Source organism: Amphiura filiformis, chromosome 13, assembly GCF_039555335.1.
Source record: "Amphiura filiformis chromosome 13, Afil_fr2py, whole genome shotgun sequence".
Taxonomy (NCBI): domain Eukaryota; kingdom Metazoa; phylum Echinodermata; class Ophiuroidea; order Amphilepidida; family Amphiuridae; genus Amphiura; species Amphiura filiformis.
The window spans coordinates 61482128-61500551 of NC_092640.1; the positions used below are offsets into that span (position 1 = coordinate 61482128).

The 18424-nt window shown below is 35.8% G+C and overlaps 2 protein-coding genes across 2 annotated transcripts in view; one reads left to right on the plus strand and one right to left on the minus strand.

Annotated features, from left to right (window-relative positions):
* Positions 1–18424, minus strand: part of LOC140168619 (uncharacterized) — a 367911-nt gene that overhangs the window by 54216 nt on the left and 295271 nt on the right. The window lies entirely within an intron of this gene.
* Positions 1–18424, plus strand: part of LOC140168749 (MAP kinase-activating death domain protein-like) — a 144733-nt gene that overhangs the window by 16583 nt on the left and 109726 nt on the right. Inside the window, 2 exon segments of the mRNA XM_072192159.1 lie at positions 8271–8402; positions 9318–9431. Coding sequence (XP_072048260.1) covers positions 8271–8402; positions 9318–9431 — 246 coding nt within the window.

Consider the following 18424-nt stretch of genomic DNA (forward strand, 5'->3'; position numbering starts at 1 on the left):
TGAATATTAAATGATGTTTGGTAATTGGATCTTGGTAATTAAAAGAATGTAGCCCAGGAAAATAGAGCCAGCAGGACACCATTTTGCATTACAAATGTATGGGTTAATTGCTTCTTGCCCAGGGATTAAGGGACGCACCATTAGATTCTCAGGGGGGAGGCATGGGAGTTTGGGTCAGGCAGAATTTTTTTTTTCGCACTTGAAGGCTCGAATTTTTTTTTTTTACCTCCGAGAGCAGCAAATTTTTTTTTCAATTTTAATGTAAATTTTTATACAAAGTTGGGTGGGGAAATTTTTTTTTTACTCATCAGTGAGGCAAAAATTTTTTTTTCGTCTCAATAGTGGGCAAAGTTTTTTTTTTTCGTCTCACTAGTGGGCAAAGTTTTTTTTTTCTTCAAAAAACTCCCATGCCACCCCCTGGAAATCTAATGGTGCGCCCCTAAGTGTCGTCAGAAAACGTCTATTGTTTTGAATGGTTATCTGGAGAATTCAGGTTATTGGAAGTCAACTAAAATTATATGTGAGAGCTAATTATAGAAGTACTTAGTACTTGTAACAGATTTTTAAAGAAATCTTGTTTTTACCAAGTATTATGTGTAAAAATAGTGGAGAAGTTAATGTTGAAATGCATTTCTGTGAATGGTAGTAAATTTAAATGTGAATATTCTTTGAATGATAGTAAATTTAAATGTGAATAGAAAAAAAGCACTCCTCAAGATTATCTAGTGAAGTGAAGGATCAGTACTTGATAAAAAAAAGTTTTGCTTAAAATTATCATTGTAGATGAACATAATAATATTTTATTAATTTCATGCTCTAACTTAATTCTAACATTGATGTTTAAACAGAAGAAGAGGCTTACGCATCATACACTGGAACATGGAAACATTCAAACATTACAAACTAGCGCCCGAGATCAAATTAATGATGCTTAATCGTTATTCTTAATGTATCAATATACAGGGGATGTTTACTTAAAAGATGTATTTTGTGATTATAGCATCTTTCAGTAGATTATATCCACTCAAAATGTCAACTGATGCCAATTTTGTGTGTGCAAGTTAAATGCATGTTACATACGCTCCACAGGTCACTAAGTTGTAATTTTGTTCTGTTATAAATTTACAGAACATGTAAATTTGACAATATATTTGCCAAGCGAATGAATCTACAGAGGTTACTGGTATAAAAATCTCAACCACTCTCTAGAAAAGTGGAGGAATGAGGCTGTGGACCACCAAATGCCCCTTGAACTTAAGAAAATGATCTATACATTCAAAAGAAATTCTGAGCAAATAAAACGAAAGGGCATTTGATGTGACTGACTGCTCCCTTGATGTTCCACTAGATATATTGTTGGCATGTCAAACAGGATTGCATTTTCTGCATCTAATCAAACACTTGAGTGACTTCAACCACTCCAGGATCTTCAGTAGATAACACTAATGTGTTGACTCCAAGCAAACACTAAAGTTTGTTCGGCTTATAACAGGCAATAAAAATTAGACTCATAACATCCGTGTATTGATATAGAATGGCGTGCACGCAGTTGGGCGCAGCATTACGCTAGTTGTGTGTTGCGTAATGCGTGACTGGCGCATGCTTATAAAATGTAAGCATGAGTTGGGACTTTATTGATGCACACATTAACAAAAGCAAGTAATTTTTGCCTTTTATAAACCGAACAAACTTTAGCACTTGGAGTCATAATGATCTCATACACAATGACATAGCTCGATAACCCCCATTTAACAAGCAGAGGTCAAATTTTGACCTCAAGTTGTGGAGTATGCGTTTTTATACCCAACACATGTAAAGGTCATTCTTTGAGTGTAGAAGTATATTGGAGTTAAGGTACTGTGTCCTGGAGAAGCTTGGGGATTGTCATGTTTGAGATCCTAGTGTGTGTAAAGGTCATTCTGTGAGCGTAGAAGCATATTGGGGTTACGGAACTGCATCCTGGAGATTGTCATGTTTGAGATCGTAGTGTAAGAAGATGTTGTTGTGACATTGATTTGATGGCTTTTGATATTTTAATGCATTGTGTAGCTTCAGGTTTGATTAGAGAAAACAACTAAATTCAAAGAGTACAGACATGACAATGTATTGTAATTTGAAAATTTGATACTGTATGTTATCTCAACAAAAACGGGACTGTGTTTGTCTTCTGCTATTTTGGGTTCAATTAAAATAGACGCATGGTTTCAATTGTTTTATTTAAAATTTAACCTATTGTTCCAAAATGTCATGACAGAAAAATGTTTTTATATCCTATGACCCAACATGTTTTAATAATTTTCTATAGTACTACCAGCAACAAATTTCTCAATGTATTTTTTATTCAGTTCCATGCTTCGCTACATATTTTGTAGCTGACATCAATTAAAAATGGGATTTAGCAACTGCATTAAAACCACTGCAATTGATGCCTGATATTATGGAGCTTTTTTGAATCCAGGGTTGATGATTTTTTTTTATTTAAATCAATTTTTTTTGTAATTTTTTTAATTCCAAGAACTGCATGATAGTATACCCCATGATAAATTCAAAAGAGACCAGTGGAATTCTAGGCATATTATGTGCAATCCTATCAGGTATTTACAAAAATTATAGATGAATTTATAGTGCTAGATAAAATGTCATCATGGAGGTATTGTAATTGTATCCAAAAGTTGTGGAAACATTACAAATTAAGCAAAAAAGAAATTAACTTAATTGTCAAAAATGGTAAAATATGAAAAAGTTTATTTAAATCAAGGATTTTTTGAAAAAAATCATGTGATTTAAATCGCGATTTAAATCAAACCGGCATGTTTTAAATCAAACAACCCTGTTTGAATTTTACAAATCTGAATAGATTTAATTCTTTAAAAATGAAAACATGCATGTTCAGTGATATGCAAAGACCTTTCAAATTTTAAAAACATATATTATGTTTTCATATAAACAGTTAAATCTTTGTGTCTGTTAATTAAACACAAAAAGCATGTAGACCATGGATAGAGGGAGAAAAATAGAATAATATTCTACTTGATTCAAATTGGAATGCAAATTTTACTGTCGGAAATAGATATTTTCCCTATCCCTTCATTACATAATGTATTCCAAATATTGAACCAACTCTTGTAGAGCACTTGAGCACATCCTATACAGCCAGAATAACCCCTCATCATTAGCCTTCCATACATACATCTACGCTATAAACACCATCGCCAGCGACGACACGTGATTCAGGGACCGTAATATATCCAGGGGAATTGCCGAGGCTGTCGGTTAGCTTCCATTTTGATTCGGTAGCTGCATGCAGTAGTGTCAGTGTGTGTGTGGAATACAGACTGATGTAAATTTAATTATGCTGGTTCTGTATGTATGTAGAACCAAATTGCCAGGATTTGTATGTATTCACGTGCATACAGTTTTAAAAGGAAATTACTAGAGAGTTATGTGCAGGATTTGTTTTAGATTTTAGTAAAGCGTACATTATAAAACATTGAAATTTATTCATTTCAAAATGCAAATCAATTTTCTAAAAGTCTTGAATATAGCAATATTATTAACTTGCTTACAATACATGCTAAAGGATTGTCTTGTGATTTTTATGTTTTATGTGGCAAATTGAAGATAAATTAAACACTCCTTAGTTGGCTATACAACAGATAGGAAATGGTAAAAAATAGATGAATAATCGCAATAATAGGTTTTGACATATGCTGTGATTTTGTATAATACAAAATAGGTCAGATGAGAGGATACAGTTGATTAGGTACACATGTAGTCGTTGTTGTCATGGTTGTGGTATATCTACAATGTAGGTCAAAATATGTTGAAATATAATGACAGATTGTCTACAAGATCCAAATAAATGTGTATAAACATGCTATTGTGTGTATTGGTAGGAGAGACACAAGTTAGCATAAATTGGCATTATACAAGTACATGTTGTCAATGGACTACTCTTGTACAGGAATAATCTTACACCCAATGCACCCTGTGGCACGTCCAGGATTTGTTTAGGGGGGGTTCAAAGTCAACCAATTTTGCACAAAATTGCCGCAAAAGGTTGACATTTTTACTGGAAGGAAATGTGGCGGGGGGGGGGGGTTCAAAAGTTCTTAACAGGGGGATTGGCATTTGCTCCCCCATGCATGCCTTCAGTGGATGTCTGTTGAATGCACACCTTAGGACCCAATGACCCATGTTTCCAAACATATGTCAATTTAAGCGCTTTTGATGTATGCAGCCTTCATGTTTACTTTTACATGTTACACATTGCAGCAAAATAGTCTCATTTTGATAAAATTCACAAAATCATTGCAAAATTTCTGAAAGTTACTAAAATAGACCCATACTTTGCAATCATTATCACCTTGGGATGGGATTTAAATTGATACAGTGGCATAGCCGTGAGAAGTCCTCCCCCTGTTTGAAAAGTCTTGACCCCCTGTGGGATGCTGGCCAACTTGGTAATGTGATATTTGAGATCGTTAGCCCAATTTTGGCAAAGTTTGCCCCCCCCCCTCCCTTGAAAGTTGCAATTCCCCCTTCCCCATCCTAAAATATCAGGGCGGCACTGGTGATTAGATCTGGTAACAATTGGAATTGTACTTCTTAAAAATTGAACTTTTACAGGCTTATTCTTTCTGGTTTGTGACTTCAGAGTTATGGCGAAAAAAGGTATTATTTAATTATTAAATTTTATGGCATGAATCGTTGGTGGCTGGGTTTTATAGTGAGTTATCACTGAGTGCAGAAACAAATTTGTAATTGTGGTCAAAATTGGCAAAAGTTCAAAATGTCAGCTTATTTACTTTTATTTAAGTATTACAGGTATTTGTAAAATGCTTTGGAAATGATGAAAAGAAAGAAAAGTATTGACATTGATCATGTTTAACGTGTATAGTGGTGGTGTTTTATCAAGGTCATGTATTTGCATTGCCAAAAGCAGGACAAAAAGTCAGTGCTTTTGAAAAATGCATTTCTGAGTTGTTCAGAACACATTGAAATTATAATTCACTCAAATAAGCCCATGAAGTTTGGGTTTCCTTGTCCTTTTAACAATGAAGTGAAATGTATAATTGAGAGAGCAGAAAAATCAGGGCACCTATTCAAAAGTAGCACTGTATTGTTTGGCCTTATTTTCATTATTTTAAGGTGCTGAACCACCAAATCCTCTTCCTTCCTCAGCAATCAATGTTGCATACTACTACTAGCTTAAGGGTAGACGAGGTATTGTTGGTCGAAGCAACCTAAAAATCAATTGGCATTATCTAGATCAATATATTATTGAAAATTAACACCTTGATGTTTTGCAAAAGTTCATTCTACAAATCGTATACTTTGCAAACTTGCTTAATTTATTGTTGTTAATGAGTTATGTACGTTTTACAAAAGTGTTGTTGTTTCAGCCCTCTTTACAACGTAACTCAAGAACCGCAGCACCTATAAAAGTATATCTGTGATATTTTAATTCTTCTACACGCCGCTATGAATTGAGCAATGCAGTTTTTGCCAAAGCTCACTACCATTCGTAAGATGCTGTGAACTACCAAATCACAACAGTTTAAAATAATTAATAACCTTAAAAGCGTCCAATATGGGCAACATTACATGATTCAACATTGTATGCGAGACACATTTACATTACATTACACTATTGAAAGCGTCCCAAGACTTTTGACAAGCAATGTAGTCTGACTGTCCACTCTCCAACTGTGTCTTAACCCCCTGAGCACTACCTGCCGATCTAACATTGCCACTGATTTGTCAATTACATGATATCTTCACTTTAATCACCAATCAGAATGGAGCTTTATAATTCACCCCAATTTTTTTTGTGTGTGGTGAAATTATTCTAACAATGTTGCTGATTGGTCTAATTGATAATGAAAACGGCTTTTTGGCCAATCGGCAGGTAGTTCTCACAGGGTTAACTCTTATTGACCAACTGCATATTTTAAATGTATAAAACATGATTAAGTTTGTAATTGAGTAACGCATAGCGAACCAGAACAAATGAGGCCATGCATTTTGAACATGTCATTTGTTTCGCTACATGCCCTTTGTTTAAAAAAAAAATCATATTTAAGCCTTAAAAAAATCTTATTTAGGCCTTCCTTGTGAAAGGGAATTGCACAAGACATCCAAATATGCTATTTTAAAAAGTGTGTTAACAAGAATTTGATTTTTATTTGTTTTACCTCGACATGATATGTTTCTCTCCCCACATCAGAAAAAAAAAAGTTTTAAAAAAGATGCTTGAAAGAAACCAATGAAAAGGGAAATTAGAACAAAACCTACCCGTGTACTGAAGAATAGAATGCAAAAGGTAGACCACCTGGATGAGTCTTTGTTTGAACTTGAACAATAAAAAATATGAAAATTCCAGGTGTATGTTTGCAGCTAATTCATCATTTATGAAAGAGAGCTCTCAAAAGTTCAAACTGTATTACTTTTTTTTCTTGCAGAATACATGTAGTTAGCAAATATTAAAAAATACATGTACATGTATACAGAGGCATAAGAGAGAAGTTAATTTTTTTAAAGCTACTTCTACAGGACAAGGAGCATCCCAAAATATTCCATCTACATCATAGATGTAGATCCGGGGGATTTAAATCCCCCAATATTTTGCCAGGGGTGGTCCATACAATCATCCCCCAATGTTGACGCTTGAATGTGGATTTCTGACCAAATTAACCTCCTATTTGGTCATTTTAGCCCCCAAAGCCCTTTTTTTTTTTTTTTTTACAAAATATTTCAATTTAGCTTCAAAATGGCAAAATTTTTCGTGCGAATTTCTATCATAAACTTATTCTGTCTCCAAAAGGTGCCAGATTCACTATATTTCAAGAAATATTTTCCAACCCCATCCCCCCCCCCCCATGTCAAAAAGAAATCTATGTCACTGATCTACATACTGCATTTTATTAAACAGAGATGTAGGTGATCATAAAATGATCTGATTTAAAGGCTGTATAATGAGAAGACAACAACAAAAAGTCAACATTACAACAAAGAGTCTTATGGTCTGTTGAATTTGACTCATACCATTTCAGAGGACAATTTTACTTTTTCTTTATTAACTAGCACCAACTTACAGCAACAATCAACCTTTTGTATGGACTTATTGTCATAGTTTAAACAACCTTTCCTACCCACCTTATGTCACTTGGTGTCAGTTTTGGGGCCAGGTCTATTTTTTATGACCTTTTGTTGTAATGGTGGGTGAGAGTGAAAAATGAAAGAACGAGACAGGAATTAGGAGACAGACCAAGACAAATTGACCAAATGGGCTATTCCACTTGAAATCCATATACCCTCTGATTTAAGACATGCCCTTTTAATCTCGTACATAGGAGTGTAAATTTCAAATGGAATCACCTATAGATTTCAAATGGTGTGGATTTACCCATTCAGGTAACCCCGTTTAAAATTCATAACCTCATTAATATACGCGAATCCTGTAATCCAATCAAAAGAAATTGATTGCATGACCGCGCACTAATTGCGAGGTCATTAATAACTCACAATGACTCGGACACGCAACAATGACTTCTCTTGGCAGCGTGCGTGTATAAGCTACGCGTTATGGCAACGCACACGCCTACGCGATGCCGTCGCGCTTCTGTAATTGGTAGCTCTTGTTGTTGGCGCGTAGGGTAGGTTACAACAATGATTAAAACTGGTTATATTTAACAGCGTTTTATGGCATAAAATAACATGAAATGCCATTTTGATTTGTTCAAAATAGTAGACACGACGGTAATGAATGACAATAATAACTTTGCACCATCTATTTTGTGGTCATTGTATGAAATTGTCGGGTTTTGTTTTGGGCCTCGGTATTTTTCCTCGGGAGCTACCGTCCCTCGGAAAAATACCTCAGCCCAAAACAAAACCCTCCGATTTCACACAATGACCACAAAATAGATGGTGCACAGTTATTATTGTCTAATTCTCACTCCCTGTGTGGAAAATTAATAACCTGTTGGAAAGATATTTGAGAAGAAAGCCACAAAATGCTGCAAAATTGGTTAATTAAAAAGTTATTTAAAGCCCCCAAATGCATTGTAGTAATAGTCCCAAAATGTGTTATTTCAGCATGATTTGGAGTTTTGTTTAATGTTATATTATCTTCTGTTGGTGCTTGAAGTGCACAATTATTGTAAATTCGTCAAATGAAGGTGAATTTTTAGACTTGCAAATACAATTCTCTGTTATTGATCACACAAATAAAGCTTATCATTTTCTCTTCATCTTTTTTTTTGCAGGTGGTGCTTCAGTCGAGAGACTACAACGCCCTCTCCATGAGTGTGATGGCATTTGTTGCGATGATCTATCCGCTTGAATACATGTTCCCTGTTATTCCATTATTACCAACATGTATGGGATCTGCTGAGCAGGTAAATATTGTGTTATATTTACTGCAAAAAAGATTTGCAATGGAGAATTTACAAACTCTTATCAAGCAGGGGTACTACACCCTCAATAAATTTGTGACTATTTTTGCATTTTTCTCAAAAACTAATAACACCCTGGTAACAAAAGTTATGTATATTATAGGGGCAAGGAATCCAATTACTACACTGTAATTTCAGTGACCCAAGACAAGCGGTTCGATACTTGTGATAGAAAATGAGGTACCGCTAGGATGTACCTCATTTCCTATCATATTTACTGAACCGCTTGTCTTGATTCACTGAAATTTCAGTGTAGTAATTGGATTCTGTGCCCCAATAATATACATAACTTTTGTTACCAGTGTATTATTAATTTTTGAGAAAAATGCAAAAATAGTCACAAATTTACCACAGGGGTGTAGTACCCCCTTAACCAAACAATTGTATTTATCCTGAATCTTGAATGAGGGGAGCAAAACATTTGTTGGTAGTATTGCGATTCAAACCAGCAACCTCAGGTTGTGTGACCAGTGCTCTTCCAAGCTATCTAGCCCTATTACAGACGACGATCCAGCTACCAATATCTTTGCTTTGGCGCTGGTCAGGGCCATGAAACTGTGCTGTGGTGTGGCAGAGTACCATGCCCAAATTTTGATACAACCTGGGGATCAGGGAAAATGAGTAAACAATATCCTAAATCTTGTTAACAAGGAAAATCAACATTCATATCATATTTTTAAACATAGATGTTAGCCTAAACCTTTTGTCATATTTCTCACCACAGTTATTGCTTGCTCTTACACTATATGATGTTGGTATGCCTCAAGGCTCAATTTTAGGCCCTCTTCTTTTTATATTACTTATAAACAGCCATCCCAACTCAATTGACAAAATTTCCATCATTATTTCTCAATACAGTTATTACTCGCTCCCACGCCATACATCATTGGTGTACCAGCTAGTTTCTTCCTTTATAAGAAGGGTTTCAAGCTCCCAGAAGATGTCTGGCTTGTTGACCTGGATACAAATAAGGTAAGCCTAAGTTCCAACCTGTATATTTTTTCATACTGGTCCCAAGTTAAACACACATACGTGTAAACGTTTCAATAGCTACCAGCTATCTTTCTCAATGCTACTGTTGATGTGATGATCGCTGAACAGAGACTAAGTTCCAACCACCGGCAATAGGTCACTGATATCATGCATTTGATTTTCTCTTGGCATATTTGTTGAGAGTAGAATTGGGGCAATCTCACAGGAGGTGGACTGATCCACATTGATGTACACCTTGTGGTTGTTCCATGAGCTGCATTTTGTCTCAAAGTTGTATATTGTGATACTACTATATGGTGAATGTTTAAAATCAAAACCCTCCAAGTAGGATTTTGCTACATCTTATAGTGCAATGCTATAACTTCTGGTATGCAATGCATTTTAAACAACATTTTTTTAAATGTACCTACACTTACACATTCATTACCTCACATTTGCACCATATGTATGATGTATACAGTCTTCAAGTATGCTACATCAGTCCACATTGATCTAGATTTCAAGAGTACCACAGTGATTGATGCAGATTGAATACCATGTGTAAACCACTTCACACATGTAGTTTTGATCTGGATTTAAAAAAAATCACATTGATGCAGATTGAGTAGCCTGTGTAGACCACCACACTGTCCATGTAGTTTAGGCTTGGACTGAAGAAATATCATAAGCAACATTATAATGAACTATAATGATGCGTAAACAGTAAAAAGCTGCGTCGGGACTTCAGTAAAAACTTCACGATAGTTTCCTACTTTTTACTTTTGTATAATGATGTGTAGCCTATGATTTTCTAAATCATATAGCATTATATAAACATACAATAAAATGTCTTATGGCCATTTTGTTGTCTGACATCAAATCACATCTGCTTGAGAAATTGAGCTACAGCACTAAGTAAAAGAAACATTCATGTATGTTGGAATGTTTTAATCGGCATGAGTATCTCATGTAGTGTTTTCTTTACATCGAGATGCTAAAAGGCACATCGTGAATGTACACAGTGAGTTTATAGTTGGGCATAAGTATTGAATTCGTATAGCATCCTGCCAGTAACATTACCATTTGTGGCCTTTTAATGTCTGATCAAAGGATGGCGTTTCTTGTACAGGGTGAGTCAAAGTGATCTGTATCCAACTTTTTACAAAAATCTTACAAGTAATCAAATCATTTATTCCATGGGTACTATCAGCGGAATTAGCGACCTCTAAGAACTATTTTGATTGGTCATAAGGAGAGCTTTGTCACCTAATGAACCAATCAGAGACATGGTAAGAAAAGTCTTTAGGGCTGAATATAGTTTGGCTTAATTAAAAGTGCTAAGAGTGCCCTAGTTTGATTGGTTGCTCAGATGATTATATCATGTAGCTAACCAATTAGAGGGACTCTGTGAAAGGGAGTAGTTCCAGTAGGGTTAAAAATGGACCGGATATAGATACTGATGTGTTACTTATTGCATTCAAAAGTTTCAGTGATTTATTTTACTTTGAAAAACATAGTTATTTAATAAAAGATCCCTGAAAAACAAGTTTGCACATGGATGTTTAAAAGGCTGATATGACCGCACATCTAGGTACAAAAATCATTCAATATTCATGGTACATGGAATATAATGTTTCAGATATGGGATGGCATCTTGGTGTCAAAATAGAACAAGAAATTTGGTATCAAACAGTTTGTCAATGGATAATGTGTGGTATTTTAAATAAATTATTAATTCATGATGCGGTTAAAAATGATGCTCAACCCTGGTTGCTCCAAATTTAAACTGGAATATTTTAAACCCAGATGTTTTTCAATGAAAAATAACAGTACTTTATGTCACTGTGCGGCAAAAATAATCTGGATGGAGATCATGATGCAAAGATAACAACTGTCTGATTTTTTTCCACTCATTTTGCAGCACTATTTGTGTTGCTTATACACCAGGCACAAAAAGAAACTCGTCAGTTATATTCATCCTTGCTGTTCAATAACTTGATAATTTTGGATTATTCTGAAATATACATATTGTTCATTGGACTTTGCTTTCTCATTTGACACACTGTTCGTGAAAAAACGAACAAGAATTGACCAAGATATGCGCCTCCAAAGCCTCAAACCCCGAAATCAAAAGTTGCATTTTCAACGATTTTCAATGGGAACGCATCGTTGTATTGCCCACAAGCACCACGGGCCAATCAATAAAGCACACAGTGTAACAGGCACAATTGAATCGTTAAAACTTTTCATTTTGGGGTTTGAGAGTTTGGAGGCGCATATCTTGGTCAATTCTTACTCAATGTTCACGAACAGGGTGTCAAATGAGAAAGAAAAGTCCAATTAACTAAATATGTATATTTCAGAATAATCCAAAATTATCAAGTTATTGAACAGCAAGGATGAATATAACTGACGAGTTTCTTTTGTGCCTGGTGTAGTTGTACAGGTTAATAAATCTATCAAAATCATAAATAGATTAACAAGACTGCTATCTACTGAAGATAGCATCTGCATGTTGTATGTGTTAACAGAACTGCTATCTCCTGAAGATAGCATGCTGTATGGGTTAACAATACTGCTATCTACTGAAGATAGCATGCTGTATGGGTTAACAATACTGCAGGGGCGTAGCCAGCTTTCTTGGTCAGGGGGGCAAAATAAAATTTTGGGGGCACAGACGAAAAAAATTGCAGTTGCATCATACAATACATAGAGACTGTATGTCTTTGAGCTTCCCAAAAAGGGCCTTATTGGGATGATGTGCTTGAAAAAGGTATTTTACACTATTTTCGCCCATTATCCGGCTAAAAAAGGGCTTTATTGTTACTGTGCGAACGTAGCGCGGAAAAATTTTGTATTTTACACTATTTTGGCCCTGAATTTTGCTAGAAAAGGGCTCCTTGCCCTTTTTCTTTTCCTTTGCCCTCCTGATTTTCTCTTTCATTTTTTGTCAGAGGGCACTTTTTCTTTCATTTTTTTGTCAGGGGGCACTCTGCCCTCCTGCCCCCCCTGGCTACGCTACTGTAATACTGCTATCTACTGAAGATAGCATGCTGTATGGGTTAACAATACTGCTATCAACTTAATATAAAGTATGTTGCACACATAACTACCATTCTTTTAAAAAGTATTAGGTTTTTTTTCTAGAAATCACAATGATTTACCTTTAATGATTTCCCCAGGCAAGCCATCTTAAAACAAATTTATGATGTGTATCCAGGTACTTGGTGCAATGAAACATAAACTTAATGGTTACATACATGTAGATAGATGATGGATAGATAGTGATATAGGTACTGATTTGAAAAGGACCTGACTCTGAATTGTTTTGTTTACCAAAGGGCAAAAAAAATCACTTGTTTGGTTGTCATACCTTTGAAAATTAGAAAAAGTGTTTTGTTTTTTTGTCTTAACTGTACATAATTTTTTGAAATTCCAGAAAAAGTGTTTTTAGTAGGCTTTATTGGTATTGTTCCATGCAGTGTGCTCCTACCCCTGACAATTTGTGGAGGCAGCGGTCGATTTAGCCTCCTATCGGAGAACAACAACAGCAACAAAAAGCTCCCAAACTAAACAATTTTCCCTTCAAATTCATAGGATAAATTATGCATCAAATCAGTCTGAATGTTGACTACTTTCAGCTGCCACAATATGTACCATTTGAAAACGTCTATTTTGTTTTCCTCATGTGGGTATTTTAGTCTGGTTGTAATCGGATACTTTACTTCATTACAGCGAGCAATAAACAAGGCTGCCCACACAGCTGTGTACTGTACAAGTCCAAATTTAATTTTGCGTTTTTTGTGTTCGGAGCAACTACCACAGAAATAACAAACGCACAAAAATATCCTTTTATGTGTAGGTCAATGTAAGGAAACTTACAATCGTGAATTTTAAAACAACTAAAACGGGTAAAAAATTTGGCAAAGCACAAAAAACTTAACTCGCGAAAATTTCCATTCTTATCGGTATTCCTTAAAAATTATGTGGTATTCGTTCTAAATCTGCCCTTAAGTGTTTTAAAGAAATCTAAGCTTTTATTAGGTTGAACAGAAAGTGTAGACTAGAGTAAACAAAATCAGCTATTCCAGTTGAAATCCATACCCCATGTTCTTAACCTTCCACGCATGGAGTGTGAATTTCAATTAGGGGTTACCTGAATGGGTGATACCATTTGAAATTTACACCCCCTGTGTGGGAGATTAAGGTCATGTCTTCCATAGAGGGTATATGAAATTCAATTGGAACAGCCTAATGAAACTCTGTGCATCTGGCCTTACTATTTTAAGATGGCTATGGTATCACTTATCTGATATGCATCTTCAGGCAAAATTTAGGTCTGGCTCGGGTGGCAAACTGTTGACCTGTGGCCATGGTGACAGGGTCGGAGCGATATCGCAGAATAGTTAATGAGGGATTTTTCTGATAGCAATGTTGTAGGTTCTGGAAAGGTTGTGTGGCATAGTCTCCTATATTCAATTGAGAGGTTTAGGTCTGGCTCGGGTGGCAAACTGTTGACCTGTGGCCATGGTGACAGGGTCGGAGCGATATCGCAGAATAGTTAACGAGGGATTTTTCTGATAGCAATGTTGTAGGTTCTGGAAAGGTTGTGTGGCATAGTCTCCTATATTCAGTTGAGAGGTTTAGGTCTGGCTCGGGTGGCAAACTGTTGACCTGTGGCCATGGTGACAGGGTTGGAGCGATATCGCAGAATAGTTAATGAGGGGCTTTTCTGATAGCAATGTTGTAGGTTCTGGAAAGGTTGTGTGGCATAGTCTCCTATATTCAATTGAGAGGTTTAGGTCTGGCTCGGGTGGCAAACTGTTGACCTGTGGCCATGGTGACAGGGTCGGAGCAATATCGCAGAATAGTTAACGAGGGATTTTTCTGATAGCAATGTCGTAGGTTCTGGAAAGGTTGTGTGGCATAGTCTCCTATATTCAGTTGAGAGGTTTAGGTCTGGCTCGGTGGCAAACTGTTGACCTGTGGCCATGGTGACAGGGTCGGAGCGATATCGCAGAATAGTTAATGAGGGGCTTTTCTGATAGCAATGTTGTAGGTTCTGGAAAGATTGCCTGGCATAAGCCTCCTATTCAGTTGAGAGGTGGTTCATCATGGCATACTTAATCTACTTATATATGGCGTCGTTTACTCCTCTCTCAAACTACTTGTTTTCTAATGTCAAGCATTAATACATCCTTCTCATCCTTAACCCACAAGTACGGAAACATGTCCTTACTCTCCTATTCTCTGGGGACTCTCTCGATGACGTCACTCAATGAGGATACTCTGCCCACCCGTCCCAGACTCGTTCCAGTTGAAATACACACACTCGCTTTGGAAGACTTGACCTCAATCTTCCACATACGTAGTGTGAATTTCAAATGGGTTTACCTGAATGGGGGAGTCCATTTGAAATCGAAACCCCCTGTGTGGGATATTAAGGTCATATCTTCCATATGGGTGTATGGATTTCAACTGGAATAGATTTTGCTGACAGATACTGTTCTTCAGGATCTATCCCATGGACACCCTGACAATTAGCGGAGTCTTTGGTCCTCACAGACATGACAAAGGTAGAATGCTCAGCCAGCTCCCAAAGGATACTTGTTTATTATTCAGTAAGATGTTATGTTACTATCAGTCATGCTCCTTCTCTGGTTATTATATATACTATAAAACAAAAAAACTCAAAAGTAGTACCTTTTAGATTTCCCATTTTCCTGTGTTTCTATATCCTCTAGTTAATAAGTCTTTGCTACATAAACCAAAAGCAAAATGTCAGGCAACAAGAAAAAAAGGAAACTAGTGGATACTCAGTGAGGTTTAAAATGTGAAAGAAAATGAAAACTTAATCAAAAATATGAATATAAATCAGCCAATATGAAATGTACATAGAAAACATATCAAGCATTATCTGACAGATGAAGTATTAGCTTCAAGCATTAAACCGATATGTTTCAATATATCTTGTTATTTCCTTTGTAACAAAATGTCAAAACCATTATCCTCCATCATTTGTCCAAATCATCTACTCAACCAAGTACCAGACAACAGAAATAAGTAAATTTTGTAAAATGTTGGAAAGTAAAGCATTTGATGCTCTCCACTGGGTTTATTCCAGGTGAAACTTATTACTCGCCCTATGGAAGATATAACTTTAGTTGCCCACACAGGGGGTGTAGATTTCAAATGGAGTCACCCATTCAGATAACTCCATTTAAAATTCACACTCCCTCTGTGGAAGATTAGATACACACAGTATATTGTACTCGTCTACACATGGCAGCTATTTGCACTTACCCACTTCTGGCACTGAGAAGTCGAAATATATACAGGATTCGATTTCTGTAGACTGTACTGTATAGACATTTCCTGAATAGCCAGAGCATTAACGTACACATATGATAAGTAAACTGATCAGGCTGTTCAATGAGAAGAAGTCAATACTGTCATCAGTTGATGCATTGAATACCTGTTTGATTCAACTTGAAGAAAAAAAAAGAAGAAAAAACATACCAAATATGGTAATAATCATGACTAACTGTTGCACAAATTGCCTGAAACTACAACATTAGAGATGTATCATAGCTGTGGGTGGGATGATTTAAAAAGTCAATCTGTCAGTGTCTCGGGATAGTGACACTGACTTTGGGTATGTTATAATGAGGAAACATAGAGATGGTAACAAAATCAACCTTTTCCGAAATGTCTGGAAATTTTGATGATAAATTTGTGGCTGTGGGAAGACAAAAAGTCAATATGGCTGTGGCATTGACTTAACATCCTGTAAATGCCAATGACCGGAGTTCATGTGTAGAGTCTCATTAAAGTCGTCGATAACAGATGAACATTGTTTGTAAAAAATTATAAGTTGGCAACAAATGCTCTGAGCTGGAAAAATATTGTTTAACCCCATGAGAACTACCTGCAGATTGGCCAAAAAGATGTTTTCATTTTCAATTGGACCAATCAGCAACATTGTTAGAATAATTTCACCACACACAAAAATTGGGGGGAATTATTTGCAAAGCTCCATTCTGATTGGGGATTAAAGTGAATATATCATGTAATAGACCAATCAGAGGCAATGTTAGATCGGCAGGTAGTGCTCAGGGGGTTAAAAATCCTTGAGAATGATAGTTAAGACTTGTCATATTGTATTATGAATGTACGAACAAAGGCTGTCTTCAGTAGACAGCAAAATAAATGACACCTTTGACATTTGTGATAAAAGAGTTTCCTTTGTAAGAGGGCAAAAATAGAAAATAAAAATTGAAACTGAAGAAGCAAACAAGCAATAGTTAAAAATAAGTTTTCATTTAATATATCTTTGGGAGAAATGAGCTTTCTTAAGTAAGAGGGAGAAAATAGCAAAGAAATGATTAATACTAATGAAGTAGAATCTCATTAAGATGACAAACAAGTTTTCATTAAATATAGCTTCGGAAGCAATAGTTCAAATAAGGTTTCAATAAATCAATCCTTCTGGTAAAATGGTGTATCTTGTATGTGCCCATGTTACAACTTTTTTCCCACATGAGTCAAATAAAAGTTAACTTCAACCATAGCAAAGGAAAGTAAATTGTTAGTGGTGTAACTAGATGATTCACTTTTTTACCATATTATGGCCATGATGGTTGAGAAAAGGAATCTGAAGAAGATAGCAAAAGGATTGCTGTTAGAATATGTGAAAGAGCTATCTTCAGTAGATAGCAAAATTGCCCTTAATGGAATGTTTGCAGGTACAAAGATGCTTAAATGAAAAGCTTAAAATTTCAAAGGTTATTAATCAGGTCACCACCTTTAAGAAAGGAAATCAAAAGAAGATAGCAAAAGGTTGTTCTTAGAACATGCAAAGAGCTATCTTCAGTAGAGATAGCAATATTGTCCTTAATGGAATGTAACAGGTAAAAAGATGCTTCAATGAAAAGCTTAAAATTTCAAAGGTTGTTATAGTTGGGCCACCACCTTCAAGGAAGAAGATAGCAAAAGGTTGCTCTTACAGCAAGTCAAAGAGCTATCTTTAGTAGATAGCAATATTATCTTTTTTTTAATGGAATGTAGCAGGTAAAAGATGCTTCAATAAAAAACATTACATTTCAAAAGATTTATTTGGTTTCCAGCCAGGAGAATAGACAGTTATTGTTTTGAAAAGTTTAAAGAAATCTTCAATATAGGATATTAAAGGCAGCAACCAACACAATGCACAAAAAGAAATGATAACTTCAACAATTAATCTAATTATTTTTTTTTTATCAAATAGATGTAAGGAAAAAATAGAAAAAAGAAACAATTATATGGGTGAGAAGACAAAAACAGCAAGCAATCTAGTTGAGGCCATATAAAGTTAAACATCATGTCCATATGGGATGGATGAAACAACACATATGTCCGGCAGGATAGTTGTGGGAATCATCCTGAATCACGCCCATTTCAGATAACCTATTTGAACGTGTTTGCAGAATCAGAGAAAATCCGCTAGGCGCAAATTTAATTACTCGCTCGTGGACGTTATCTCATCAGATGTCAAACTGGATTTAGGATGCATGTCCAGTTTTTATTAAATTAAGGTGATACTTGTTTTGTTTTAGACCTGTTGCCAGAGATTTTGCATAATAATTGTCGTTCACTTTGACCACATGTAAATTGTATTATAGAGGAAATATTCAAGAGAGCTTACTAACTGCCCTTCAATGTTTTTTTTACAACTTATAATATGAAGCCTAGTTTGCACTTACCAAAGTCTCAATATGCAGATTTTGTCGAATGTTGCATTGAGGTGTCTTTAAGTCAATTTGAATGTAACATTGACCCAAAAAAAAATGGGTATTTTATGTAGTTGGGCAAGCATGGTGGCCTAGGGGTACAGGCTGTGACTCGTAATCGGAGGGTTGCAGGTTCTGAGGTTCGAACCCGGGCAATGGTGCTATGATGTTGTACCCTTAGACAAGGCTCTTAACCACAATTGCCTTTCTCCACCCAGGTGTATA